Genomic DNA, 18,674 nt, shown 5'->3' with positions numbered 1-18,674 from the left:
TCCATTTAAACCAAGTTAATAAAAGTATGTATTGTTCAATCAATGTTAATAATCAAAACAAACTTTTACACGGATGAGTACATGCGATGAGCTAACATATATCATACGGTAATTAGAGAAAGGTTCCGATTTAAGTATTCCTAAGTTAAGTGATGACTTAAGTAATTTTATGCATACCACTTAAGAATTTTACTTAACTAAGGGAATTCTTAGTGAAATCTAAGTTTAAGGAACACTTAAGTTAAGATGTTTTATGCATACGGGCCCAGGTGTCTAAACAGTTGTAAAAAATTCAAACAGAATCTAAGATGTGAAAATCTTAATAACATATACGGTACCAATTTTACTGCACCAGATGCGCATTTCGACTTTCATGTCCTTTCAGTAATGATCAGAGCCGACATATTTCAAGACCCAAAACCAAATACCTTCTGAATAGCTGATATACCTCGGATTGTATGAAGTTATATTTTGACATTGCGAAAGATTTCAGAACATGTATTACTTCTTTTCACTAAATCCGATGGATGTGAACTGATTGATACTTTCGTTTGGGACATTATCAATTTATTGATGAGTTGTTATTAGCTGACTTGACGGTATAATTTTGCTCATTGTTGAAGGCCGAGCAGTTATCTTCATTTGTCGTAAATCATCTATAACTTTAAAAAGATCCCGAGTAAAAAAGAGAAGAACATTCCAAAGGGACAATCAAAACTCTTCAGTCGAATAGATACTGACAAAATCATGCCAAAACACAAAAAACCACAATTAGGCAAACAAAGCTCTACATTAAAAACTGAAGATTAAGCAACACGACCGCACAAAAAGACGAAAGGTTATCTCTGAAATGGTACGCAGATCCTGCTTCATACTTACTTTTCTGTCTATAATTTTGGAAAAGACAATTTAAAGCAGACTTAATTTATAAGATCATGACAAAACAGCAAGTCAAAGTGTGGCATTGTTTGAATTTTGCCTGAAGTATACATACATAAGATTGAAAGTCTTGCAAACATTGTTATTTAGGTGCCTACTAGTATCTTATTCCTGATATGTTTTATTTGCACGAGTTTCCATTTATTTTACTAACAAAATGAGCAAAGCATTTTCTCACAATATTATTATATTTTCATAGACAACATGGTGTCTTTCTTCCCTAAGATGATAAAACGGTGGACATTTGGAGCAATAGCTAATGCTACAGTATCTGTGGACACATTTTTTACTCTCAGGTGAAGAAAATATTTTGACAAAGGGAATCCGTCTCGTTTTCTGTTTTTTTAAGCATTACAAAATTTCTATCAGATCAATTAAGAACAATTTACGAAAAACTGTCTCGGCCTTCATTCATGTTACAATGGTCAATCATTTACACCTGATTGAAAACAATAACCTCATGTTGTTCATTTGTGTTATATAAATCTGTCCTAAATAGATATCCATGTAAATGCTTTAAATGTTTTATACGTAAATGTGATTTGAACATTACTGTGTTGTACAATTGAATAGCAGAAAACAAAAATGGTTAGCATTTAAAATATATCATTTTGACATCTATTGGCCGATTTAAGTAGATAACATTGATAAATGACTGTTATTTGTTTATTTTAGTGGATGTTTATTAACATACTTGGTGATGAAAGAGTTGAAGAAGAAAAATGGACGACTCAATTGGGGAATGTTTTATTTTCATCGATTTTGGAGGTGAAAATAAGATTTACATGAATATTTAAATCTTAATCTAAACTCACAGTTATGCCCTAATGTTCTAAAATATCGAGGCATCCACACATGTTAATGAGTTTATATTTCAATTTCTCTCTTAGATATTTTTCCTGTTGTAACTACGTAAACATAATTCAAACCAATTATACTTTTTATTTAAAGCCTTTCTCATTTTAATTCATATTAGGTTTTTTTGTATCTAAAGCCTTTTTCAATTTAGTTCATTTTAGTTTTTATATAATTGAGTGTTTTCATATGAATGATTATGTCTGCTAATTTGCCTCCATCAATTTTACAATTTCATGTCCATGCATGACCTGAGGTTGGGACCCTTTCATTGGATGTATTTAGTTAATGTATTTTTGTTCTTTGGCAAATTTGATGTTGACGGCAGGTCGTGGATACTTTTCTGGCAAATTAATTTTGAATATTTGTTTTACATTTAGAATTTGTAAAGTCTAGATTCCTTCTCTATTTTTAAAGGCTTTATGTTTACCTTTATATGATGTGGTGAGTGTTGTTAGAGTTTTGTCTTAAAGATGTTTACCTAATATCTCGTCTGATCTATAAGGAAAATCAGTTCATTCAAGACATGTCAAAAAAAAAAATATGTAACATTTACAATAATGTTCATTTTACACAAAATTGAAACAACTTTTCAATACTTTCTTTAGACTAACCCCACCATACATGTTGGTGTTGATGGTATACGTGTCTCTGTTCCATTATACCGGTAGTGGCCCAAACTGGCCTAACGATGGACCTGAGAAGAACCACTGTGAGAAAGCGTGGTATTACAATCTACTTTATATTAACAACTTCTTCGACGATAAAGAAAACCAGGTGCATATCAAATAATATTCATTTCAAGAGGAGAACTAGTAATATATTACCGAAATAAAATTAAACTGACAAGTTAAAAACGCTTGGTTAGTCGTTTTCTGTTATGATATTTTCAACGAGAGAAATGATAAATGGAATATATCGATGGTAATCTGCAACAAAGATATATCAATAACGGTCAACCAAATTTTCAAGGTTCCAGTAAAATCTTAGAAGAAATCCGTGACGTGAAAAAACTAAATGTATATACATACATAAATATAGACTTGCATGAACATTACATATATCTAACGTTAACAAACAAACAATTCTTAAGCATGAAGATATAAAAGTAAATTAAAAGAAATTTCAAGAATTGAATTAATGGATTTTCAGTCAGTAAATATAACGAATCGAGTGCGTTGTACTATAGAAGAAATAGAAACAAACACATCGAGATGTGTTCTATAAAAAACGGTTACGATTCAAAATAACCACTTATGAATAGAAGATATTTATTGGCTACCGCAATGCCTATGAAAAAGTTCAGAGTTAGAAATGATGTTAAAAACACAATGCTGTGCTCCTAGCACAAAAACTGCTCCAACTAAGATGTGAAGAAGAACAAATGAAATCGACACTACATAAGTTTTATGGTCAAAAGCACAAATTTGTTGACTAATGCGTTGTGTCGGTGTTTCAACTCACTAGCGACATGTACTTATTATGTTACTATAAATGATATTGTTCTTAATTCTTGTACATGGTTTTAAATCGAAAACTTGTCCATGGCTTATATCAAGTTTTAAAAAAAATGAAGAGGAACTGGAAGTTTACATTATTTACTTTAGGAAACATAAAACCTATTGCTATGTTTCTTTTTTTTTTGTATCAGTGTATGCTGTGGTCTTGGTATTTGGCCTGTGATATGCAGTTCTTTGTATTAAGTCCATTGATTATACTTCCATTATATTTGTAAGTATTGATGTATACAATAAACCATAGCAACCCTGTAAGTACTGATGTATACAATACACCATGTCAACCCTGTAAGTATTGATGTATACAATACAACATGTCAACCCTGTAAGTATTGATGTATACAATACACAGGGTCATCCCTGTAAGTATTGATGTATACAATACACCATGTCAACCCTTTAAGTACTGCTGTATACAATACACCATGTCAACCCTGTAAGTACTGATGTATACTATACACCATGTCAACCCTGTAAGTATTGATGTAAACAATACACCATGTCAACCCTGTAAGTAGTGACGTATACAATACACCATGTCAACCCTGTAAGTATTGATGTAAACAATACACTATGTCAACCCTGTAAGTATTGATGTATACAATACACCATGTCAACCCTGTAAGTACTGATGTATACAATACACCATGTCAACCCTGTAAGTACTGATGTATACAATACACCATGTTAACCCTGTAAGTATTGATGTAAACAATACACCATGTCAACCCTGTAAGTATTGATGTATACAATACACCATGTCAACCCTGTAAGTATTGATGTAAACAATACACTATGTCAACCCTGTAAGTATTGATGTATACAATACAATATTTCAACCCTGTAAGTATTGATGTAAACAACACACTATGTCAACCCTGTAAGTATTGAGGTATACAATACACTATGTCAACCCTGTAAGTAGTGATGTAAACAATACACCATGTCAACCCTGTAAGTACTGATGTATACAATACACCATGTCAATAGATATAAGAAGATGTGGTATGAGTGCCAATGAGACAACTCTCCATCCAAGTCAAAATTTATAAAAGTAAACCATTATAGGTCACAGTACGGTCTTCAACACGGAGCCTTGGCTCACACCGAACAGTAAGCTATAAAGGGCCCCAAAAAATTACTAGTGTAAAACCATTCAAACGGGAAAACCAACGGTCTAATCTATATAAAAAACGAGAAACGAGAAACACTTATGAACCACATCAACAAACGACAACTACTGAACATCAGATTCCTGACTTAGGACAGGTGCAAACAAATGCAGCGGGTTTAAACGTTTTAATGGTACCAAACCTTCACCCTTTTTCTGAAACAATAGTGTAACATCACAACATAGAAAGACACACTATAAAATATCAACTGAAATAGCTTAACTCAATCAAAGGACATATTAACACCATTAAACATACACTGAACAAATAAATTTGACCTATGACACAATGTAAATACAAAATAAATAAACTAAGGGAAGAATAATAAAAGTAACATGTTATATCGGTAAGAAATGTTAAACAATTAAAGAAAAACAATATGCTCGAACAAAAATATCAGCCATTTGCAATAACTTTAAACACAGGTAAATGAAAATAATTTTGTTGTTAGGTATACGTGTACAGTACCAATAGAGAAAGGAAATATTTTTACAAAATAAATAATTTTGATGTTCATAGTACGAAGTGAAAATTTATAGTTATACCAAACACTTATCAAAGCTGGTATATAGACCAGATATAAACCTGAATAACATTAAATAACAAAAAAGCAATACAATTAGTATCAACAGGTCAAATAAACAAGAATGTACGATTTGAGAGTACTCGCAGTTACTGACAGCTAGTTAAAAGCCAAACCAATTAATAATAAAAAATCATGCATCAGATACTAAAATCAACTAAAACACATCCCAGGGATTTAGTATTTTAACGTCATGGACAGTCAAAGAAGACATGACTTGCAATGCCAAAAATAAATGTATCGACAGACAGTAGGATAGTTAGGAGTTTTACCTCCCCTGTAAGTACTGATGTATACAATACACCATGTCAACTCTGTGAGTATTGGTGTATTCAGGTATACAATACAACATTTCAACCCTGTAAGTATTAAGGTATACAATACAACATTTCAACCCTGTAAGTATTAAGGTATACAGTACAACATTTTAACCCTTTGAATATTGGTGTATACATTATAACATGTCAACCCTGTAAGTATTTGTGTATACAGTACAACATGTAAAACCTGTAAGTATTAATGTATATAATACAACATGTTAAAGCTGTAAATATTGATGTATACAATACCACATGTCAAGTACTGATGTATACAATACAACATTTCAACTCTGATTTTTTTCGTCTAAACTAAATGAGTTAGGTACCAAACGTGTCTATCAATCTTTGAACATAGAATTTTCTAGACTTTTTTGTCCTGTTATCTGTGTTTTTCTAGACTGTTTTTTTAATATTTTATTTATTGCTTTTATTATTACCAGTTTTTCGTGATTTATTATTAAAAACCAATACGAACCTAGCAATGAAATATATTATATTGAAATGCACAATATAAATCAAACGGTACGTTTATACTGACATTATGGATTCATTAGAAAAAGATATATCATCTTCTCTATATAGTATAGATCACCCCGTATATACAAATACAAATGAATCCGGACGTTGACGCGTTCGAAGCGAACACACGAATCGTGTTCAGACAGGGAAGAATTTACAATTTTAAGGAAATTCCAATATTTATTCTTCGGGTATTTTTTGTCAATAAATTCTTTGCTGTATTACTCATCTCTTAATGCAAGGTTTTCTAAATATTTTATTTCTTTATAGGCAAATATCAAAAAACGCACGACCTTACCACTGATAAAAGCATGCTCGCTATTTTTATACTCGCTATACTCGCTATACTTGTAAAGACTGTAGGTTTTTGTACACTGTACACTTTTTTATACTGTACGATTCGTTGCCTTAAATGCCGACCGGCATGAAGAGGATAGGTGAGGTGAGGTGACGATTCGTTGCGAAAACATTGTATCTGTCATATGAGTTGTGGATGTATTAAAACATGTTGTCATATGTGGATAACAATATACATCACGAATACATTGAAAAGACAGGGATTTGTGATAATTTTTGTCAACGAATTGTACAGTGGTTATTTGTAAGAGAGCAGTGAACTCGACATATTTGGTGAAATGAACGATACAGTATAAGCTGAACCTATTAAGAACGATATCGTGTTTATTTGGACTTCCAGGAAACATTTGAACGCACGTGGTAATTTAACGTGAAGTTATTTATCATTGCTTAAAGTATTGCTCAACAAAAGTTAATGTAAGAAAAGATATTGAACCATGTTTACCTCATAAAATGTAGCAAATTGCGCCATGTCTGTGCGTTTTGTATCTAGCATTTTTATCTAACGTTTTTTACACAATCTGAAACTTGCAACAACTTTATAATTGATTAGATAAACTACCATGTTCATGTACGCATTGATATATACTCACTTTTAAAAGTTCTAGAAAGGCATTCGAATATGTTGTCATCCCAAATGTCCTGATTATCGCTTCGAACGCGCCAACGTCCGGATTCATTTGTATCGGGGTTATACGTGATGTAGATCGTAAATCAGTTATTGTGTTAAGGCTAATTCGTCAATTTATGAAATATCATTGATGCGATCCTTTTCTTAAAATTTACCTTGTATTAAACTCCAATCCTTCAAAACACTGAGATTGCTCTACCCCAGTCATAAATTTGGCAAAAAAACTGTTTTATTCGAACGCCATTTGTGAGACTAAAGCATATGCGATACGCGCGTTGTGTATACCAAATTACAAACCTGGTATCTTTAAAACAATTTAAGTTGTGTACTTCGAGTCTGTTTGTGTATTTTGAATAATATAACATTGTGTATTGAATTTGCAAACGAAATTATTGAATTATTTCAGTTTTCCTATCGTTGGCTTTGGGATTATGATGGTATTTCTATTAGGAACATGGATAGCTACTGGTGTAATTTCTTCCCATTATGACATCCCAGCATCATCATTTGATGGGTATGAATTTAATTATGTGAACGCAATTGTATATAATTTCTTTTCTCGATATAATACATTAAGTTATGTGTTATGATTATATGGATACACGAAGAAATATCATACCATGCTAATAACAAATGAGTTTGAATCCTTTTATACTTTCAACCTAAAAGATAGACTACAAGAATAAGTCCACCTTTGCGCCCAACGTTAATAATAATATTCTGTTAAAGGAATTGTCGAATTTAAAATTGTCAACTTCCCATTTCTCAGCAGAAACATACCCTCTGCTCCATCGTATAGCGTTAACATATCTCAGTTAATACGTTAAGCCCATGTATGTTCCCATTATTTGAACTTCATTAACCGGTGGTGTGTAAACTACTGTCTCCTAAATTTAATCAAACATACGGCATTCTAAAAGTAGCCCATTCTTGCTCTGCTCTCCTTTTTCAGTTATTCTAAAGAGAAAGTTTCTTCCCACTGTTTCCCAATTGAAGTAATTAAAAAGATTAGCATATCATCCATTAACCTCATTTCCACGATACAGATGATGTAATCGAACTAATTATTCAAATTTGATGACTATTTTGCACGCATTTATCGTACTGAAATTGATAGATTGATAATACATATAATACTACTATTGATTCATATTTTGACTTACAGCTAGAACGTAACAATGATACTCATTTGGAAATAAACTTTTCGACTAAGGGACATTTTTCCAACAAGAACTGTTATTTTTTTTGTGGCAACAGCTAGCACATTCTCAAAACTTCTCCGTTTTCAAAATCTTTAAAAGTGGATTTCTTTAATTACAATTACTTTAAAATGTATAAAGTTGTCAAATCTGTGATGATAAGTAACTAATCTCAAGCACTGATATTGCTGCTGATGGACTATCTGTCCCCGAGCGTGTCATAAGCTCAGTAGTCAGTACTTTGTTACTGACATGATTTAAAACATAAGTTTCCCGTTTATAAGAGTTATAAATTATTACAAAAACGAAGGTTCTAACTCTTTCAGCCAAAGTTGACCTTCGATGGATTTGGCTATTATTTCATGTCTTTTTTTGGTCATAAAAATCTTCAACTGTTTCGGTTCTTACACATAATGGGCTTTCAAAATATTCGGCTTTTAGCCTTCCTGATTAAGGTATATCCAGAAAAGCGATGGTTTTGACTATTACATTATGGGGTTTTTTTATCATACATCTCCGAACGTTTTCACGTTTCCTATACATTTCTAGGAATATGATTGGTTAAAAGTAACCGCGTGTATATTTCATATGGGTTTTGTAGGTGGGGCTTATTTCAATTCACGTTTAGTAGTGGTGTTGCGTCCCTTTATAAAAACAACACGGTATTGAGGAAAAATCTGAAAGGCTTCAACAAACGAAGAAATTGATGATGAACGATTGAAATAAATTCATAAAACACATAAATAAAAAACTGTTAACACAGAGATATGTCTCGCCTTTAATGCAAATGTTGAAATTAAAATAGCAATACTTTAACATGTAAGTTATGCAAATATTCAAAGTCAATGAACCATGACTGACGGTACATGGCAAAACAATCTCCATGGAAATGAGATGTGCCAATGCTAATACAACTGCATACCAAATACCTTAGACTTGTCATAAGTCGTTCCCTTTCAACAAACCTAAACACAAAAATTGACTTGTATACTATGTAAAAGTTTCAAATTCAATGAACCATGATGAGGGGTGGGGATATATAATCTCCATGGAAACGAGACTTGCAAATGCCAATAAATCTGCATACCAAATATCATTGACTTAACGTTAGCGGTTCATCTTAAACTGATTTAATCACAAATTAATACATGTAAACTAAGCAAAAGTTTCAAAGTCAATAAACCATGACTGAGGGGGCGGGACCAAATATTCTCCATGTAAATGAGATGTGCTAATGTTTATACAATTGCATACCAATTAACATTGGCCTGCCACTAATGGTTCCCCTTGAAATTACCTAATCACAAACTAATACACGAAAACTAAGCAAAAGTTTTAAAGTCAATAGACCATGACTAAGGGTCGGAGCCAAATGAACTCCATGGAAATGAGATATGTCAATGCTTATACAACTGCATACCAAATATCATTGACTTACCACTAGTGGTTCCCCATAAACTGACCTAACCACAAACTAATACATGTAAACTAAGCAAAAGTTTCAAAGTCAATAGACCATGACTGAGGGGGCAGGGCCAAATAATCTCCATAGAAATGAGATGTGCCTGTACTAATACAACTGCATACCAAATATCATTGACAAACCACTAGTGGTTCACCTTAAATTTGACCTAATCACAAAGTAATACATTGTTGACGCCGTCGCCGTCGCCGTCGCCGCCGCCGCCGGAAACAGCATATCTATGTCTCGCTTTTTGACTCCGTCAAGGCGAGACAAAAACTAACAAGTTATTGTTATTGTTGCCATTTTTTTTTGTATAGACCAATGGAAGTAGGTTCTTAATTAATACTAAGTATTGAAGACTTAATCACTTGGATAGGCCACTAGTCTAAATACCACATCGGTAATATAAATTCGTGACACAGTGTGCTAGTGACCTTATACGATATATATGGGGTCAGTAAATTCCATATGGGGATTCGAGCTTCGCTCTCACCCCATATGGAATTTACTGACCCAATATATATCGTATTAGGTCACTAGCACACTAAACACAGTAAACTCCATGTGGGGATTCGAGTTTCGCTCTCACCCCATATTGAATTTACTGACCCCATATATATCGTATTAGGTCACTAGCACACTATGTAACTAATAATATATCCGAAAGTTTTCACGTTTCAATATATCCGTGTCTTTTAAATGTTAAGGCTTGATCGTTCCTCTTGAAGGTAAACAGAAAAGCGCTTTAGACACACGGAATGTATGAAATGTTCTTTTCATTCAATAAAATAACATCTTTTTCATTTATCAATTTATTTTAGAAAATATGGAAAAAGGATAATGTGTGTTATATCATTTTTTTCTAAAGATAATTTAGATTTACATTGATAAATTAAAAAGACGAGAATATTTGAAAGAAGAAGTCACACATAAAAACTGCTAGAAATATTTACATAACTTGATGTACAAAAACCTTGTAGATACATTGCGTAATAGTGTTTACTTTCTCTTATTGCAGAGGAGATGGTACTCATTTTAATAAGATATACTTTCGATCCTACTGCAGAATGGGTCCATACTTAGTGGGGATGTTTACCGGATATCTGCTTTATAGGACGAGATGTAACATTCGTATTAGCAAGGTATATTTTGGTCTTTGTTTCAAATCTCTGGAAATGGAAAGCATAATGCATTCTACTATATAGTCTATAACAGATGAAACTATTAACATCTTACCATAGTATGCACACAAAACGCAGGTCATCTCCATCCGTTATGCTATAAACCAAATGTATTTCAACTCTAAACCATATACATTGAATTTTGGTGAGCCTCAAAACAAATGCATGTTTAAAGGATGAAACTTTAATCAAATTGCAATTTCAGAATCAATAAACCGGTATTTAGAAAAAAGTCAAAAATGAAGAATTTGTAGTATAAGTTGGTTATCTCGGAGTGACTGTCATCCAGCAATATTATTGACCTAATGATCAATTTAAAGTATGATACCGGTATCGGTTATATAGTACGATATGCAATAATGACAAACTAATAAAGTGTATGCCTTTATTAATCAGTTGTGTTTCAACAATACATTATATGGAAAGACTGATTTCCTAAAAGGATAAATTTAACTATGTGCAAAAGTTGTTTATCCATGTTGAAACTTCAAATCTCATAAAAAATCTCAAGTAAAAACAAAATCTGAGGAAATCACATGAACTCCAAAAGAAAAAAAACCGTGTGCGTTGAAAAGTGAACCATTTACAAGTCAATGTATGCTTGCATCACGCGACACAGGAAACCACACTTATTCAAAATATCACTATCAGGAATAGAAAAAAAACGGTAAATTTACAGATCAGACCACTATTCCGGTATTTGAAGATCTAATATGGCGAAACATGTCGCTAATGAGTTAAGACACAGACTCATCGTATCGATCAACCGATTCGTGATTTCATGTTCATGGAGTCCGTATAGTGTGAACAGCTCTAGCGTAACGTATGAATTAAGATATGTAAATGCATGCATTAACGCCAAGTTGACAGAGAAAATGTAGGACCCTTGCTTATAGATTCAGAATGTTAACCCTAATTGTACATAATAATATAGTTCTGTCGTGACCTGGACATTGTTAATAATGATCAACTGTATGAATTATAGTAAATGACCAGAAATATCGCATGCAACAACAATACATTGAAGATAAAACTGCATATTCAGTGGCGTAGCTAGGCCATTTTTAAGTGTACGCCCGAACCTCATCGAGGGTTTTGAGGTCCAGAACAGAAGACCTCCTGATTGGGGGCGAAACCCCAAGGATGTTCACGCGTTATTGAGAAAAAGATACCAACATATGTCATTAAAAACTCATCAATAGCAACATACTTGGTCGGTTCAGAACAAAACTTTACGACAAAGGAGATGATTTCAGCCTCCAATTGTAAACTTTTCTTTTCTATGTAGCAACATTCCAGCAGCACCTGCATATGGAGTATATACATGTCAGTTGATAAGATATGCCAGAGCTTGCATTTCCTATCATCATTTCAAGTGGTGAAGTTGAAATCATCACTTCGTAAATTTTACGAACGCAATCACGAGTTAGTTGACCGTTATGGAATATCGGTTATACAGATGATATCGGATATGTTCCTTATGTCGTAACTACAATCCCGTTCCCTTTTCACGAATGTGACCTACCAAATTAGACTATTTAACGGCTTTATAATAACATGAAGACGACGGGTGCCACGTGTGGAGCAGAACCTTCTGGAGCACCTGAAACCAACCCCAGTTTTTGGTGGGGTTCGTGTTGTTGTTGTACCCCTATTTGTGACATTTTGTTCACGCATCGTTGTCAATATAATGGAATTTGATGCGACAGTCGTACAAGTGAGAGGTTTAGCGCTATAAAACCATGTTCAATCCACCATTTTCTACATAAGAAAATGCCTGTACCAAGTCAGGAATATGACAGTTGTTGTCCATTCGTTTGATGTGTTTGTACTTTTGATTTTGCCATTTGATTAGGGACTTTCCGTTTTGAATTTTCCTCGGAGTTCAGTATTTTTGTGATTTAACTTTTTCCTTGATAGATAGTGGATGCTTACAAGGAAGCTACTGAACCAAGAGTTCTAAGTGGTGAAGTTGAAATCATCCCTTCGAAAATTTTACGTTCGACATAACGAGTAGGTTAATGACGACGGATATGTTCCAATTGCTGATATTACCACAATCCCGTCCTCTTTTCCTCTAATGTGATCTACCGAATTAGACTTATCACTGAGTTTGCACACGTGGAGTAGAATTTGCTTACCCTTCCGAAGCACCTGAGATCACCCCCAGGTTTTGGTGGGGTCCGTGTTGTCAAGTCTTATGTTTCTATGTTGTGTTTTGTATACTGTTGTTTGCCTTTTCATAGTTTTTCGTTTTTTGCCATGGTATTGTCAGTTTGTTTTCAATTGATGAGTTTGAATATCCCTTTCGCGTCTCTTTCAGAGTCTAATTTGTTTTTTACAGTTAAATTTATTCATTGTATTGATCTGGAATATAATGGTAATATATTAAGAGAAAAAAATGCCCAAAACAGTTGCTTAAAAATATGTTAAGAAGCAATCTAAAATTTATATCTATATTTACTCGAATGCTCCTTTCTTATGAGTCTAACGAAATCAGAGAAATATATTTTAATTAGATTGGTTTAAAAGGAGATGTGGGGTAAACAATCAATCGACAAAAAAATCAAAACTTTATATAGAGATAGTCAAAAAGCAATTCACCATTTTAATGTTGTCGTTCTATTGATTTTTTGGGAAAAATACAAGGCTCGTGTGCTTTTAATCAGTTCTTATAATTTATTTGGGTTCAAATATTTTTTTTTTCTTCAAAATTTATGTGTACGCCCGGGCGTTTTGACGTAAACGTAGCTACGCGCATGATATTACTGTCCTGAACTCTGTTTAAAACTCTGCGAGAGTCAGCGGAACCAGTAACCCTGACTGGACCAATATAAGAAGTGTCCTGAATAGTTGTACGTTTATAATCCGTTCCTATTGTCGTATATTATATACTGTTCTAGAATATCATAAAGTAATATGGATATTCCTGCAGTTGTGTTAAATGAAACTCATATGTAGGTTTAATTTCTGCTTTCAGTATTGGAATTTACTGGGCTGGGGTATAGCTACCGGGGTGTCTCTGGCGGTACTGTACGGATTGTATGATGATATGAACGGTGAACGGCTATCTACAGAAATGTCAGCTCTATACAATACAGTCCACAGAACCGTCTGGGGTGCGTGTGTAGCATGGGTTATATTTGCCTGTGCAACTGGTTATGGAGGTAAAATCTAATTTACAAAAAGACTTGAAACGTTATACTATTACAGAGTTGATAATTGAGATATTATAATTGTACATAAAACAAGAAAAGTCAGTTGCAAATTAAGTGTTAATTTATACAAAAGACAACCAAAAACAGAATATATATAGAAGTAAAGAATACCCGCATATCACTATCAAACACCTTTCAAAATGTGACCAGTGTTTTATCTAAATTGAAAACATGTAATGTGTGCATGAATAACATAATTCGTATACCCAATAGGCAAAACCGAAAGCAAAGAAACGGCGCTTCATTGATATTTGCCATTGGGTTTTTTAAATGGATCGTTAGATATTATTAATTCTTCTAAATATTTTAAATTAATTTCGACATGTCATGACGAATTGTGATAAAGGACGTTATTTATATTAAAAAAGCAAGTTTGTAAATTAAAATCATGTATGGAGACTTTGAGGTCTGGAGCTGGCGTGTCAATAACTGCTAGTAATTCTTTGTTAATTTATGTATCATTGTCATTTTGATCAGTTTCTATTGTTACCTTTTCTTTTGTTACCTATTCTGACATTGGACTCGGACTTCTTTTAAATTGAGTTTTACTGTGAGTATTGATGTGTGTTTTGGTTATTGGCTAGAGGTATAGGGGAGGGTTGAGATCTTACAAATCATGTTTAACCATGCCGCATTTTTGCGCCTGTCCCATGGCAGGAGCCTCTGGCCTTTGTTAGTCTTGTATGCTTTTTAATTTTAGTTCATTTATATGTTTCAAAGTTTAGTGTGACGTCCATTTTCACTGAACTAGTACACATTTTTATTTAGGGGTCAGCTGAAACCCGCATCCAGGGCTGTTTTGAAGACCCATTGGTGGCCTTGTGCTGTTTTCTGCTCTTTGGTTGGGTTGTTGTCTCTTTGACCCATTCCCCATTTCCCTTCTCAATTTTATTTACTCCATTGGTAATCATATTTTTAATAGATTTACGAATAAGAAATTATGATAGAAAAGTCGTAAGTCCTTATCAAATGCATATACAAATTTCAAACACCAAACTATCCTTGAAAAGTGTTATCTGTCTGATCAGAAACTCTTATATGCTTTTTGACACTATGAATTCATGGAATTGGTGTGTCATATTAACAAGCACATTTGTGACATGCTCTATGGACACCATATTACCATGTCTTAGGTATTTATACCACAGATTTGCACATTTTAGTCAAATTTTGTGAACGACATATGCATGATATAATGAAGGGTTTTATTCCGTATTAGTCCGAGATTGCTCTGAAATCTCACAGCCTTTTAATGCCTTCTTGGTGATGTATGACGTCATAGATTAGATCATATGGACAACATGGAAATTGTTTCTCTTTTGAAATCGTAAAATTTTCATATTCAAGTTGATAAATCATACATCATCCCTTTCCTTATTCATTTGCATAAATTAGCCCATGAATATAAATCATGTGAGATCGCGATTTGTTGTTCAAAGTGAAACTGTGTCGCTGAAACTAGTGGGCTGGTAGAATAGAAAGTTTTTAATTGTGCTACGGAGTGTATGTACGTAAATAAAATTACTTATCCGTGGAGAAAAATAAGTGAGGAATCGAATGATATATAATTTATCTATTTCAAAATAGATCTTTTAAGTCATGAATATGGCAGTTGTTATTCTATATGTATGTTGGCGTTTGTTTGTGTAGCAGTTCAGTGTTTCTGTTGTTCCGTTGTTTCCCTCTTATAGTTGATGTGTTCTCCTCGGTTTTGTTTTGTGACCCGGATTTGTTTTTTGCTTAATCGATTTATGACTATTGAACAGCGGTATACTACTGTTGTCATTATTTACAATTTCGAATTAGAAACTGGTCGCCCAAAATCTTGGCTGGAAGTTTCCATGTTTTCTATACGGACTGGGCTTTGACTTCACACGGTCTCCATAAAGTCCACAGGGAGATCTTTTACAATTTAAGATAGAAACTTGTCGCCTCAAATCTGGGTCGGAACTTTCAATGTTTTCTCAATGAACTGGGCCTTTTATAGCTTGCTGTTCGGGATGAGCCAAGGCTCCGTGTTGAAGGCCGTACTTTGACCTATAATTGTTTACTCTTACACATTGTGACTTGGATGGAGAGTTGTCTCATTGGCACTCACACCACATCTTCTTCTTTCTATTGAAGGCTGTTGTAAAACTAACACTAACCCTTTGTTTCAGGATTTGTTAACGTCATACTATCATGGAAGGGTTTTATACCACTAAGCAGACTGACTTACATGGCATACCTTGTACATATTATCATCATGATGCATTATATCATGTCCTACCAGAGAATGTTTCATTTGACTGACAGTGAATATGTGAGTCTTTTTTTTTCTTTAATCGTAGGGATTTATACTATATCGTTGCATTGCTATTGGCAGACTAACAGTGATTTGTTATGTTCCTTTTTTGGCATACAAGAATCCACAAATACAATGCTTGTATTGTCATAAGCCTAGGCACATATACCTGAATATTGATACAATGTAAGTATGTGTCCATAAAAATGATAGACGATATGGCAATCTTAATTAGATGTTAAAACTCAAGTAGAGTCTAAATACTATTGCTTGAAAAGAAAAAAATAATTTGACAATATATAGCTCAATACTAGACATACGTTCACTGCAAAATCTCAAAACAAAACCGACACATTTTATAACTATTGTTTGAAGAGAAAAAATAGTTTGACAATATGTACCTCAATACTAGACATGCGTTCACTGACAAAAACAAAAACCAAACCAACAAATTTTAATGATAGGCAATTTTGACAATACAAAAGCAATGCCAAATTGAAAAACACTGACAATAAGCATAGGCTCCGGCATATAACAATAGCAACAAGTCAGTATAAGACGGACGACCATTTACTAAAAACCAAAAAACCCAACACTTTATTGTTATAAGACTAGGCACATGTACCTGGATATTAATACGTGGTATATCATGTACCTGAATATTAATACGTGGTATATAATGAACCTGGATATTTATACGTGATTTATCCTGAACCTGGATATTAATAGTCCTTAATACGTGATTTATCGAGTACCTAGATATTAATACGTGGTATATCATGTAGCTGTATATCAATGTGTGGTATATCATGTATCTGGATATTTTAAAATACGTGTTTTATCATATACCTATATATTGATACGTGGTATATCATGTATCTATAGATATTGATACGTGGTATACCTAGATATTAACACGTGATATATCATGTACCTGGATATTGATGCGTGATGTATCATGTACCTGGAAATTGAAACGTGATTATCATGTACCTAGATATTGATACGTGATGTATCATGTACAAACTTAAGAACGTCGGGGTCACAAAAAGAGTAAATTTTCAAAATTTTACATTTTCTATCCAATTTCAAAAAAAAATAATAACGTCTCTTACTCCTGAGTGTACCGTGACGAAATTGAATTATGTTTACTAAGTTATTGTTAACATTAAAACATTTCTTAGTTATCAACGAAAGTCTTAAACGAATTAAAAAGATAAAAACGATATTTATCCTGAATTTGGATATTGATAAGTGATGTATAATGTAACAATTTGAAGGTGCTGATATGTGATATATCATGGACAGGGATATTTATTCGTGATGCATCATGCATCTGGATATTTATTCGTTATATAACATGTACCTGGATATTGATACTCTGAGTTAACCATCGATTTTTGGCAGGAAAACTGGCAATCCAGGTCAATTGTGATCGGAATCGAACGCACCTGCTACTAGCAGCGTTTCGAAGTCACAATCTCAGTGTTGACAGGCTAGTGATCACTGTACATGAATTACTTATATTATTCAGCCCCCTAGTCCCCATAGAAAAAAACAAGACATAACTACACACTACCAAGTGAGATCACACATTTAAATTTAGAAATAAAAAGTTTTGCATTAAACTGGAACCAAAATAGTGAAAGCAGACAAGTGTGTTAAAATGAATTTCCAGCTAAGCTTTCAACATCCTTAGAAACAAACCTATGAAATAAAAATGATACCTGAATTATCAAAAATAAAACAAGACAAAAGACAACGCTAACCACCAACACCTGACCTTCCGACAAACAAAGATGTACAAACAACAATGAACAAGACAAAAGACAACGCTAACCACCAACACCGGACCTTCCGACAAACAAAGATGTACAAACAACAATGAACAAGACAAAAGACAACGCTAACCACCAACACCTGACCTTCCGACAAACAAAGATGTACAAACAACAATGAACAAGACAAAAGACAACGCTAACCACCAACACCTGACCTTCCGACAAACAAAGATGTACAAACAACAATGAACAACACAAAAGACAACGCTTACCACCAACACCTTACCTTCCGACAAACAAAGATGTACAAACAACAATGAATAAGACATGGATTCATATAATAAAAGACGTAGTATATTGTAATCATTTGATGAAATTATACCGAGATGAACATTTTTAAGCTGTGAAAAGTAAACATTTTGTATATTTTTCAGATTTATCAATTCCTTGGTAATTTAGGTTTGTCATATATGGCAGCTTTTGTGACAACGCTGGCATTTGAATCACCAATGATGGGACTAGAAAGAGTCATTTTTAAGAAAGAAGAACGGAAACGATAATCGACAACATGTTCGTTTAACTTTTAAAAATCTACAATGATATAAAATAATACTTTCGATTGTTTCCACGCTGATATATTTTGACATAAGTCT

At 33.4% G+C, this 18,674-nt stretch overlaps 1 protein-coding gene across 1 annotated transcript in view; it reads left to right on the top strand.

Annotated features, from left to right (window-relative positions):
- The window catches only part of LOC127728923 (nose resistant to fluoxetine protein 6-like), a 29,842-nt gene extending 11,250 nt beyond the window's left edge, over positions 1-18,592 (top strand). The window contains exons 7-17 of the mRNA XM_052236503.1: positions 1,139-1,235; positions 1,615-1,707; positions 2,403-2,571; positions 3,446-3,525; positions 7,300-7,383; positions 10,211-10,231; positions 10,576-10,699; positions 13,719-13,905; positions 16,116-16,258; positions 17,775-17,822; positions 18,456-18,592. Coding sequence (XP_052092463.1) covers positions 1,139-1,235; positions 1,615-1,707; positions 2,403-2,571; positions 3,446-3,525; positions 7,300-7,383; positions 10,211-10,231; positions 10,576-10,699; positions 13,719-13,905; positions 16,116-16,258; positions 17,775-17,822; positions 18,456-18,581 — 1,172 coding nt within the window. The 3' untranslated portion in view covers positions 18,582-18,592. The remainder of the gene's footprint in view (positions 1-1,138; positions 1,236-1,614; positions 1,708-2,402; positions 2,572-3,445; positions 3,526-7,299; positions 7,384-10,210; positions 10,232-10,575; positions 10,700-13,718; positions 13,906-16,115; positions 16,259-17,774; positions 17,823-18,455) is intronic.
- The last annotated feature ends 82 nt before the right edge of the window (positions 18,593-18,674 follow it).

The sequence above is a fragment of the Mytilus californianus genome, unplaced genomic scaffold, assembly GCF_021869535.1.
Source record: "Mytilus californianus isolate M0D057914Y unplaced genomic scaffold, xbMytCali1.0.p SCAF_2, whole genome shotgun sequence".
NCBI classification, from domain to species: domain Eukaryota; kingdom Metazoa; phylum Mollusca; class Bivalvia; order Mytilida; family Mytilidae; genus Mytilus; species Mytilus californianus.
Note: the sequence above shows the minus strand (reverse complement) of the source record. Positions and strands in the feature narration are given on the sequence as shown.